Source organism: Wyeomyia smithii, chromosome 2 (assembly GCF_029784165.1).
Source record: "Wyeomyia smithii strain HCP4-BCI-WySm-NY-G18 chromosome 2, ASM2978416v1, whole genome shotgun sequence".
NCBI classification, from domain to species: domain Eukaryota; kingdom Metazoa; phylum Arthropoda; class Insecta; order Diptera; family Culicidae; genus Wyeomyia; species Wyeomyia smithii.
The window spans coordinates 116,546,254-116,557,441 of record NC_073695.1 but is presented as its reverse complement, the minus strand read 5'-3'; the positions used below and the strand labels follow the sequence as shown (position 1 = coordinate 116,557,441).

The 11,188-nt window shown below is 37.3% G+C and overlaps 2 protein-coding genes across 3 annotated transcripts; one reads left to right on the top strand and one right to left on the bottom strand.

Annotated features, from left to right (window-relative positions):
• The first annotated feature begins 4,845 nt into the window (after nucleotides 1-4,845).
• LOC129726083 (KAT8 regulatory NSL complex subunit 2) lies at nucleotides 4,846-6,963 on the top strand. Its single transcript, XM_055682694.1, has 3 exons — nucleotides 4,846-4,914; nucleotides 4,983-5,610; nucleotides 5,666-6,963. Exons 1-3 carry the CDS (start codon nucleotides 4,894-4,896, stop codon nucleotides 6,760-6,762), a joined length of 1,746 nt encoding a protein of 581 aa, XP_055538669.1. The 5' UTR covers nucleotides 4,846-4,893; the 3' UTR covers nucleotides 6,763-6,963.
• On the bottom strand, nucleotides 6,772-10,910 carry LOC129726085 (DAZ-associated protein 2). Of its 2 annotated transcripts, XM_055682696.1 has the most exons (5): nucleotides 10,687-10,910; nucleotides 10,162-10,214; nucleotides 9,759-10,094; nucleotides 9,058-9,273; nucleotides 6,772-8,749 (listed from the first exon to the last, which is right to left on the bottom strand). In XM_055682696.1, exons 1-4 carry the CDS (start codon nucleotides 10,706-10,708, stop codon nucleotides 9,085-9,087), a joined length of 600 nt encoding a protein of 199 aa, XP_055538671.1. In that variant the 5' UTR covers nucleotides 10,709-10,910; the 3' UTR covers nucleotides 6,772-8,749; nucleotides 9,058-9,084. The 2 variants fall into 2 exon arrangements, with proteins under 2 accessions (XP_055538671.1, XP_055538670.1); XM_055682695.1 differs by having other exon boundaries at nucleotides 6,772-9,273.
• Nucleotides 10,911-11,188: the final 278 nt, after the last annotated feature.

Genomic DNA, 11,188 nt, shown 5'->3' with positions numbered 1-11,188 from the left:
GACATGTTCGTTTGGCTCACAACACTCTTCGCATATCTCTCCCTCTGAGTATCGCTAATCATCACTTCATACCGTACCGGTCGCTGCTAACGCGCTAGAGAAATAGTAGCCGGGCCTCCAGGAAGCATCGCGCTCTCAAATTTGGCAGCCCGGTAACGGCACTGCTAAAGGTTTATACTGGATAAAACGTCAAAAAAAAAAAGACGATAGCAACCAGGGATACCAGATGTGCAGATTTTTCCGCAAAACGCCGATTCTAAGAGTCCGTGTGCAGATTTTTATTGATTTGCAGATATTCACAGATTTTCCATAGTTTCTGCAGGTTTTTGTCAGAGTCTCCTTATATTTGCGCAGTTTTGCTCAAAATGTCTGCAGATTTTTACAGACTTACGAGCGAATTTTTTTCGAATCACGAATAGATTTTTTCAGATTTCATTCCGATTTTTCGGAATTGCTTTAGCTAACACTGGAAATGTCGGTTTGAAATTATACTGCCACTTTACTCTGGAATGTTTATCAGTAAAATGAAGGAGTATGTAATGATCAAGCAGTAGGCACTGGAAGCGATGGCAAGAAATTTGTTCTAGTTTGACAACCTACATCAAATGTCAAATCTATCCGCCATTACCGCTCGTGGAAAGCTGGATTGGGTTGTTTTTTGTGTTTATATAGCATTTTTTTCAGTCATCTAATTTGATTCATTAAGCAGACAATATGTGCAGTAGGGAAAGCGAAAAATAAGCGAACTGGAAATATGATACAGATTTGGAAAAATATACCGCATCCCGACGGGACTTGAACCCGCAATCTCTTTGTCTCCGGCATGGTGTTTCGACCAATTAAACTACGGGGGACGGTGGTACTGTTCCACAATCTATATTGTATCACATTCCACTGCCGACTTATTCTATTGCTCATCCCTAACTACACACACTGCTGTGCAAGCGTTATTTATAGACCGAAAGGAATGTCTCATCACACACAGAAGAGTCAGCTGATGCTGATAACTCTTATAGACCTGTGTGGTCGAGACCAAAATCAGTCTGAGTCGTGCTTGCAAGTGCGACACAACAACGGAAGGGGCTCCGTTACCTTACGGACGGCATAAAAGTATCATTGCGGGAATTTCAAATGTTCGATGTAGAGTAAAGTAGTACTTTCTTCATAATACTAAGTTTAGTTGAACTGTCCATTCGCAAGAATATATTGGAAACAATACATTTAAGGTCATAATATATCCAGCTTTATGCGTTATAATAGCGGACGCTATAATGCAAAGTTCGTAATAAATTGCCCACTCTTTTGACAACGCTGCTTACGTCAGTTTGAAGTCTTCATACAATTTATCAAAAGAAAAATATATCTGGCAACATTTGTGTTGCCAATTTTTCGGAAATCGCAAATCTGACGTAAGCAGAGAGATTCGCATATTACGAACACGCATTATAGCGAAAGCCATTACGGTGCGTAAAAAGCTGGATGAAAGTCATTTGGTCGAACAACCAATTTTGCAAATGTTACAATTATGCGATTATGGGCAGTATAGTTGTAATACCACAATCACTTCGAGCTGACAAAAAAGTAAGAACAAAACAAAACAATGTCCGCTGTCCTTTAAGCTTCCGCTTTTGAACCAGGAAAATGTAGAAAAATGAATCGTCACGACTTTACTGCTTTCCTGCCACTTCTATTTACTGCTTTCCTGCCACTGCTAGTGCTGTTGTTGTTGCAATACCAGTGTAGAGAGCAGTGTGAGCGTTGGCGTGACAGAATTATTTAACTGTGAGTCTATTCAGAGTTTTTTTTTTGCACGATTCCTAAGATGCATTGTTTCTTACATGGATATAGTAAGTAATAAATTGTTTGTAACGCTCTCTATGGGGAAGGGTTTTTATTTTCATTTTGAGGAAATTAATTCCTATAAAATTTTACATTCAGGGAAATAGTTTTTGGGAAAATATTATATTTGGGAAAACAGTACATGCGGGAAAATACCATTTGAAAAATTTTGTTTTGGGAATACGGTATTCGGGAAAATGTTACACAATTAGAAAAACAATTAACGCAAATTTGATAACGTTGTTACCTTGTTAATTTGTGATCGAATTTTTGTAGATGTTTTTAAACATCAAAAAAGTAATTTGAATACCACAAACTCTATCCGCAAACAGACGTCCAAGTTGAGTTTCAAACTTGTGCAAAGTTTTTAGTACTGACCATACGTAGCGCCACCAGTGACGCCAGCCTCGTACACCTGCGAAAAAAAATGTAGTAATAAGGCAAAAACATCATATCAAGAAGACTGGCATCTCTGGATCGATCCCATACAAATGACAAGCGTCAAATCAAACAGCGCACTCCATCTAATAAAGGTGGAAGTTTGCTATGAAAGTGCTGGTAATTACATCGCTGCGAAGACAGAATGTGCGTATGTGGTGGTCCAGTCTGCGCGTTCGGTTTGCATTCGCATCGCCAGCACACACACTAGCATGCGTCAGTTCCACTTTTGAAGTAGAATACTTCTCTCAGGAAGTTCGGCTACATAGGGATGTGAAATGAAAATCTAAAACCGAAAAAAGTGAAAAATATGTCCAATTTCAATGGATTTCCTTCGTTCTTGCAGCACTAGATTGGAAAATCTTCTAAGATTCTTCCCTAATAAAGATAATTGTAATTTTATTATTCACACTATTGTACCATTGAAAATAGTCAAGCCTTGTCAAAACGAAAAATTCGACCTCTGATTGGTCGTTATATGATTGCTTCCCAAGCACGGTCGACAGAATCATATACCTTGCAATTTAAAACATGCTATTTGTCCTATATAAGAGCCTGTTTCAGCCGAAGCCACTCATAATAGTTCTAGACAGCGACAACAGCAGTCGTCCTCCCTTAGCAGCAGCACTAGCAGAAAGCGGCCACAGCTGTGGCGTAGCAATGGATAGCGCACTAGTTGCAGCGGATTCCAGCAACGATAGCAGCTGGGCTAGCTGATGCAGGGACAGTGGATACCAATGGCAGCGTATAGCGGTCACAACTGTGGCATGGTTATGGATAGCGCACTAGTTGCAGCGGATCTCAGCATCGATAGCGGCTGATGCAGTGAGGCACTTTAGTGAAATACAGTCTCTGTGCGATAGTGGGCACTAGTATATGCATTCAATGAAAAGTTGACTCGTTTTGACAACAGCCTTTTGAGCCGTCTAGTTTTGAGTGTTAAATCAGTTTTTCACTGTTTATTTTATCACAAGGAATATTTTATTCACACTGTCAGTGATAACGCAAAGATGTGATCGGCATCTTATCCGATACTAAAATGAACAACAAATTATCCTTTTCAGGATGAAATAAAAACTTGATTGAAGAGTTAATATTTTCTCATGAGTTAATTTACATTTTTAAATTTAAAAAAGTTATAAATTTTACTTTATCTCCGTGTCTCAGAACGTACTGAATTATCTTTTCGTTCAGTCATGAGCTCGACATCCAAAAAAATTTCATCTCAAAATTTAAAAATTGTCAAACCCCAACCATAACAAGCAACTTACTATTTTATTGAAAATAGTCAATCCTTGTTGAAGCGCGAAATTTGATTGATCTGATTAGTCAACGTTTATTTACTAGAAAAAATGACTGACACGCAAAGCAGCCGGGTTATCTTTCTTGTAAAAGTATTCTACTTCAACTTTGCGGTCGTGGCATTGCACACAACTCTCTTGTTATTTTGAACAAAAAAAAAAGTTCCACTTTTACTCAAAAGACTGCGCTGCCAAAACTGTCGCTCAATCTCAGGCAGAGTTCCCAGTCTTCTTGATATGGTGTTTTTGAATAAGGTCACCATGCGGCGCTAGTGTACAAGTGATTTATAACGCATGTCCCTTTTAAAAAAATTACACAGAATTTTCGATCAATGTTGTTCTTGCTTGAACGTATGTCTGTCCCATAATTTCGTTATTACGTAACTGTTATAATTTTACCACGCGAGTGGCCTTCCTCTCGAAATAAAATTTGTGACACTTTGCATTAATTAGTGCAAGTTTTTCATTTTTGCAAAATGAGAATTTTACAGGACGATTTTTACGCAATATGTAGATGATCCCTTTACACATCTTTGAACATACTTCCGGACTACTTCGTGATTAGGGCGAATCTTACAATGACTACAAAACTCAAAAAATGCAAACAAAGTTTTCAATCAAAAATTCAAATCCTAAATAACGGTTGAACAATATATTTGTCATCCAAATACTCTAATGAAAGCAAAATTGTTCTAGCTTCAGACATGGTAAGCCTAAAACTTGAATTTCAGTCGCTTTACATTGTATATTCGAGAATTTATAGTTTCGCCCTTTACTATGCAACCATTTCGATCTGCTCGAAAGTATCGCCCTTTACTTTGCGCCTTATTTAGATCTGCTCGAAAGTATCGCCCTTTACTATGCGCCTTATTTTGATTTGCTCGACAGTATCGCTCTTTACTATACGCCGTGTTTACGTTATTGTATTGTATTTGCTTTTAATGTTTATTTTGTTGACAACTTTGATTTCGCCCATTCATCAAGACGAAGTCAAGTTTCGCCTTTTACTCACGTAAACAACAAAAAGGGCGTATTCCTCATTCTATTTCGTTTTGATATGAAGTTCGCCCTTAACAAACATCGTACTTTTTAATAGTTAGAAAAGAGATACATTATTTTTTCGAAGTTTGAAGGTAGTTAGTAGTTCACTTCATACGTTTTCGGTAAAATCTCCATTTGTTTACAGTTTGTTAGATTCGCCCTTATCACGAAGTGCTCCGGACTTGTTAGTTTCTCGTTGAGAGTTCAAGTATAACATTTTTATCAGTGTCGTTTTAGTACAAACTGTCCTGTCATCAAGCTTTGATTCGTGAAAATGAAAAATCAAAACAATCTTGTAAGAACTACACGTTTTTGTTGCTCAAATGTAAGGGTAAAAACCACTTTTTCGTTTTCTTATTGCAGAGCCCCAGGAAGATGAACCATCCCCGCGGGCAACAAAGGACTCGCCCATATCAACACACAGCTAGAAATATTGGAACAACTGCACCAGGATCCGGACGTGTTTTAAGCGGCAACCAACGCAGCTTAACAGCCACACCTGCAGTAGATAAAGAAACGGCACTGCGTAATCAAATACATATGGAGATCGAGAAAAAATCGAAAGCTTGCTCGAATATCACATACGAGTGTACTCTGCCACGTCTGGAGCAATATAATTACTGCAAACGACATATTTTGCAAGATTCTCGGGCCCCATATAAACAATGCGCATTTTTCTACGCCTTGAACGGGAAACGGTGTCTAGAGCCCGCTCCGAAGTATGACAATAAAAAGGATTATGGAACAAATTATTGTTTCGAGCATAGTCGGTTGACGCAGCTAACGAAAACAAAATCTACTATTGGTAAACATACCCCGCTAGAAACCACGGAAACGTTAATGAATAGCTTGGTTCATCATGTAAAAGTTGACAAAGCTAAACAACAACAACAGCAGCAACTGACGAATTGCTCCTCTCTTAAGATTACTGTTCATGAGGATGATGAAGATGGTGATGTGGATGTTGTGACACCATCGGTCGATCCTTTCGGTAAGCTTAGTAAGAAAAAATCCTATTAATTTATTAAAAATAAACTTTGTTCCAGTGGACATTGACGTTACAGCAATAAACGATTCGGCACGCGTCGTGTTAGACTACGCATCGGACAGTAGTTCGGAAGATGAGGCGACAACTGTGGCAAATACTTGGCGCGGCTTCGAAATGGACAATTCTGATAACGAAAGCGTTGATTCACAGAACGAAGATTTGCTAAAGCACGCAGGAATCTATACCGCTGAGGAAGCTACTTTGATAACCAAGGAAAAGTTAATACGATTACAGACACTATACATTGACCAATTCCATCGTCTTCAGCACGTGCTAAAGGAGAAACGCAGACAATACTTGCACGAGCTGCGTCGTGAAAGAGAACAATACTGTAGCATACACGATCAAGTCAAGGACACTCCAAAAGAACGTCGCTTGTACGAGAAGTTGAAGGCCCTGAACCATTATCACAATAAACACGGTATGGAAGCTATTCTCCACCGCAAGTATCTGGAAAAACGAGCTAAAGCTACAGAAGGCTTACAGCAGAAGGTACCGACGCATCCCAAATGTGCATTCACAGAAGGTGGTGTAAAATGTGGAGAGCGAACACTGCCGTGCTCTAAGTTTTGTCGTAAGCATATATTAGAAGACAAAAAGCAGGTACTCTTCAAGTTTTGTGGTGTCGAAAAGAGCGGAGTTATTTGTCAGGAACCTTTGGCAAACATTTTTGAAGATTCCACCTGCTATTTGCACGTAGAACTTCCAGCACAAAAAACTTTTACGAAGAAAAAGTTTGAATCTGAATCAGAAGGTGAAGAAGATGTTCAGTCGGATATTAAAAAAGATATACCAGAAAAGCATGGCGAAGATTCGCCATCTCAATCCACCAGCACGACAATAGCTACCACTATTGATTCTGCAGAACAAGAAGTATCAAGCGAGCCACCTATCGTGGAGCATAACATTACTATAGTACACGACAGTGAACCAGATAATCTGGAAGATTCTCTTCCAATTTGCGTAATCGCGAAGCCGCTGCCAATAAAAGAAAAATCCATTCCCAGTGGTAATGACAAAGATATACAGCTAACTGAGAAAACAAACCGAGGTTCCGATGAAGGAAAACCTGGAGGGAAGAATGCAGAAAAATGAAAACATCGATTGTCTTTGTCTCAATTCAATTGATTTTTATTGTTTCTCTTTTTGTGATAGTTTTCCCAAATACAATAGCGACGAAACAGAAATAAAACCGAAGAAGGTGTAAACGTGTAAAACGATATAAAACAAAAGAATAAGTTTCTGATACGCTTTCTCGTTGTAAACTTTTGGAATAAACTTTTCAGTTAAATCTGATCACGTGTGTTGTATCACTATCACTATCCTTCGCCCTTTTCTTCATACTGCGGAGAATTCTGAGCACTTATCGTTCAAAAAATGGGAGTTTAATTCACATTTTCGAGATGTTGGTATGTTCAATAGATCTTGCGTTTGTGAGGGTATTAATCGCTTCTGTTGTGAAAACTGATCTACTACCTTTCTCAAAACTATACATTATTACTGTCTTCGAAATTTGGATAGCGGCTTTATTACATAATATTTACTTAAACTGCGTTGGGTGTCAGAAATTTAAAATGGGAAGCAAAATTATGTACGATTAATGTAATACTGTATTATACTAACTCATTTTCAGCCGGTGATGCTATATGGCTTTATACCGAACAATTCAAATTGGAGATTGGATATTTGAGTTTAAAAACATTGAATTGAAATTATTTTTAGATAACAATTCATTCCTTTACTTTGGGAAATTATTAACTACTGCCGCATAATCGATTTCCACCGCACAAGATCATTACGAGTGTAGAACATAATGATATGAATATTGACAATTCTTTAAGGTTTCTCAAAGAATAAATTTAAAATAAACATATTTGACTATTTTACGAACACTAACGTTCAAAAAAAGCCAGCAGATTAAGAAGTTTCAATACAGATGCACCTAAATTGATGTCTGTATGGATTACAACACATCGAAAATGAAGACAAAACATAATCGACATTTATTTTTTTCTTTCAAATATGTAATGATAGCATGGATGAGTGATTTCATTATCTTCAAAATTTCCTATAATCAAAAAACAAAAAAGTGTAAAACTTTTTTCTTGATTACACTGACGTGAGCTGCATCCTACTGAAAGATTCAGTAGACAAATATTTGAACGGTGAATATGCATCTCCGCAGAACCTTCAATTAAAGAAACGCTAAAAACTGGACAAACGTACAAACTAAATACGTATTGCATGCGCAGATGCGAAAATGTTCATAAACATATTTAGTTCTACCATGCATTATGTTTTTAAATGATACTGAGTAAAAATGTTAACGGTTTCGAAGCTTGTTAATACCCTATCACAAACGCACATCGCAGAGCATATTACATTGTTTTTTGAATGAAGCAATAGTTTATGCACGAAACAAATGTCAACACATTTGAACTTTACGGTAAGAGGGAAAGGGTTTGAGAATACTTGTTCTGGCTTTGCATTACATTATGGCATAACTGTGTATATCAACCTTACGAGAAATATTGATTCGCATGTAGATTACGCGGTTTATCCGAACAACCAAGGTTAGATTTTGAAAAGAAAACGGAACATTAACTGTGAAATTTGTTTGTCGTCCACTAGTGAAGGGTATGATGTTATTAGCAATAGTGCCTTTCCGTTTGTCAGTTTACTTTGAGGCTTTTAATTTACTTAGCTGACTATATAGTATGTATATAGTGGAAACTGTTCCGCTCCTCTCACGGCTCTATTAGTATGTGGTTTATTAACTCATTCGTTTAATATAAGTATATTGGTGAGCTTTGTAACAGCTGATCCTAGCGATGTTGATGAATAATATTTTGCTATTATATTATTCAATCCTGATTAAATTACTATTGCGGCGCCTTTGTTCCAATTGAACACTGCACTCTAATTGGCGAACTTCTACAGTCATTCTGCGGATTTCTTTGCTTCAACTGTTTAATATATGATTAATAATTATTCATTAACTTTTCCTAGGTGCAGTATGCTTCTGCGTTGTTAGATTTGTATTACATACGCAATTCGTTACAGTTCACCACGGTTTCATTTCCTGGAATTTAATGTGTTGCTTTTGTTTTACAATTGCTGTTTTAACTCATCAGCACCTACAGTCTAAGTTCAAATACCGACAACAGTAAAAAAAACATATTAATGAAGCGGACAACTAATGATAGTCAAAACATATTAACGATGTTGCCTTTAAAGAGATACATATCGATACTGTTTTTCGATTGAATATAAATTATTCTAAGGAAAAGTAATGTGAAAACCCATGTAAAGCAATTGAAAATCAGAAAATCAGAAAATCATCGGTTTTTGGTTTGGTTACTCTGGGCAGTCAGTAAAATATATACTCACGTATTATGCATGCTACCTGTCGGATCATTACCAGAACGTAAATCCTGCACCGTTACCACCTTGAATGAAGTTGTTTTTCTTTTTCGTCATCACAACTTGTTGGCCCTGCATTGCGGCAATCTGTGCTGCGGTTGGTGCAATTCCGGGTGGTGGTGGTGGAATCGTGGCCGCACCACCGGTTTTTCCGAAACGCGCACCCGCGTCGTACATGGCACCCTACAGAACAAAACAGTATTCTGATACCTTTTGCAATATTACGTATTAACTTCAATTTTCAGTTTGTACACAGACTCTCAACTCTATACAACGAAACCCATAATTGTTTTACTTTTTTTTAATTTTTATATTTTATATAACACTTAAAAATTTAATGAATGATAAATGAAAACTTGGATGTCATATTTGCGTCAAAAAGTAGTATTTTCAACCCCAATAAACAGTGTAATTTTAGTAGTATAACGAAATCTCAAATTATCAAAAATATCTTAGGGTAAACAATAATTATTATTGTCATCGTTTGCGAATAAATTTTGTTTTCCATATTTCAAAACACCTTAAAATGTAAAAAGCAGCATTTTTTGTTCAGTGAGATTTTGAAAATATGTGTAAAATTGCAGTGTTTCATGTTGCGACCTAATTTTTGTGTCAAACCTTTCCCTACAACTTTAACAAAGATATTGTAGTTTGAAAAGAAGACTCACCTGTACCGGGTACATTTGGGCCTGATACACTTGCGGTGGTTGTGCTTGAGGTGGAGTCGCGATCGGATATTGATACATAGTCGGGTGTACGGTTTGGGTGGGAATGGCTGCAACTGCAGCTTGTTGTGCGGCAGCAGCGGCATATGGTGGTGGCGGAGGAAGATGGTGAGCAGCGAACGGCATCGTGGCAGCCTGCGGGGCGGACGGATTCACGCTCCAATTATTTGTGTAAAATGGCTGCTGGACAATTCCTGGGGGATAGGGAGAATAACCTGCTGGTGCCATGCTGGTCACCACTGAATTGTACGACGGTGGCAGTTGTGCGTGCGCTGGTAACTGTAAAAACGGCACATAAATGCATGAAGTAAAATATTGGCAAAGTTTGAATAAAAACGGTTCTTACTTGGCTATTCACGTATTGCTGATATGCCGCTGATTGAGCATCGTACGGATATCCTGTAGAGAAATGTAAAAAAAACACAAATCATTCTACCAGAAGTAGTCTTATTACAAAACTCAAGTTTTCTAAAATTAATTGGCCCATATTTGTTAGGTCTTGCTTTGTACATGGCGAGCGTTGCCATGATTCAAACCAGAATATTCTAATTGTAATTTTTTCGTTCGGTCTTAGAAACTCTCAGTTAGAAACTATCAGAGTCGCGTGGATGTAATTTTAGCAAACATGGTCACCCTAGCCAATACAGAATTAGCACATCACCAAATGACTAGTAGCCCCAGCACAAAAGTATTATTGATTATTTTAAAACTAAATGCTCAGAATATTTGAGGCTTTGTTTTGTATGATAAAATGTTAACAAGTATTAGTGGATGATAAATTGGCAGGATTAATCTTGAAAATATACGTAAAATGTCGATGACTACTTTTACGATAACAATTTGCTAGCTACTAGAAGTGCTTATTACTCACCATTATTTGCTTTGTTATTCATGGTATAGGATTTGTTTTCCTTTCGCTAATATTGTTAACTTGTAAATTTGTAACTATATATAATTTGCAATGCAATATACGATAAAAATAAATAGAAAATTGTGATAAAGACTTTCTACTCCTTTAAGTAACTTTTTGAATATCGATTTGTTTGTCTCGAAAACGTCAACCTCCGCTGGCTTCCTTTTTATTGTCCGCAGTGCTGCCGTATTGTAAAACAAGGATTTACACTGTCAAAATTTAAATTTATTTGCAGTAGAGATACTCAGAGAAAGAGATAAGCGATGAAAAAAAAACGTCAATTTGGCAACAAGGTTTCACATGTCAAAGGGGCCAGATCTTTGAGAAACGCAATGTTGACTCAATTTTTCATTCGACTCGTATAACTGATGGTGACGGTGGAAGTCCTGGGGCAATAATAAAGTGCATCACCAAAACTTTTAAGGTGTTAAATTTTATGTTTATATATAATTTTATATAC

Excerpts from the sequence above, each read along its gene's own strand:
- LOC129726085 (XM_055682695.1), bottom strand. The coding sequence starts at position 10,708 with ATGAATAACAAAGCAAATAATG. Across the intron at positions 10,215-10,686 it reads GAATAACAAAGCAAATAATG|GATATCCGTACGATGCTCAA; the intron begins GTGAGTAATAAG and ends ATTTCTCTACAG. Across the intron at positions 9,274-9,758 it reads CCCAAATGTACCCGGTACAG|GGTGCCATGTACGACGCGGG; the intron begins GTGAGTCTTCTT and ends TTTGTTCTGTAG.
- LOC129726083 (XM_055682694.1), top strand. The coding sequence starts at position 4,894 with ATGAAAAATCAAAACAATCTT. Across the intron at positions 4,915-4,982 it reads TGAAAAATCAAAACAATCTT|AGCCCCAGGAAGATGAACCA; the intron begins GTAAGAACTACA and ends TTCTTATTGCAG. Across the intron at positions 5,611-5,665 it reads ACCATCGGTCGATCCTTTCG|TGGACATTGACGTTACAGCA; the intron begins GTAAGCTTAGTA and ends ACTTTGTTCCAG.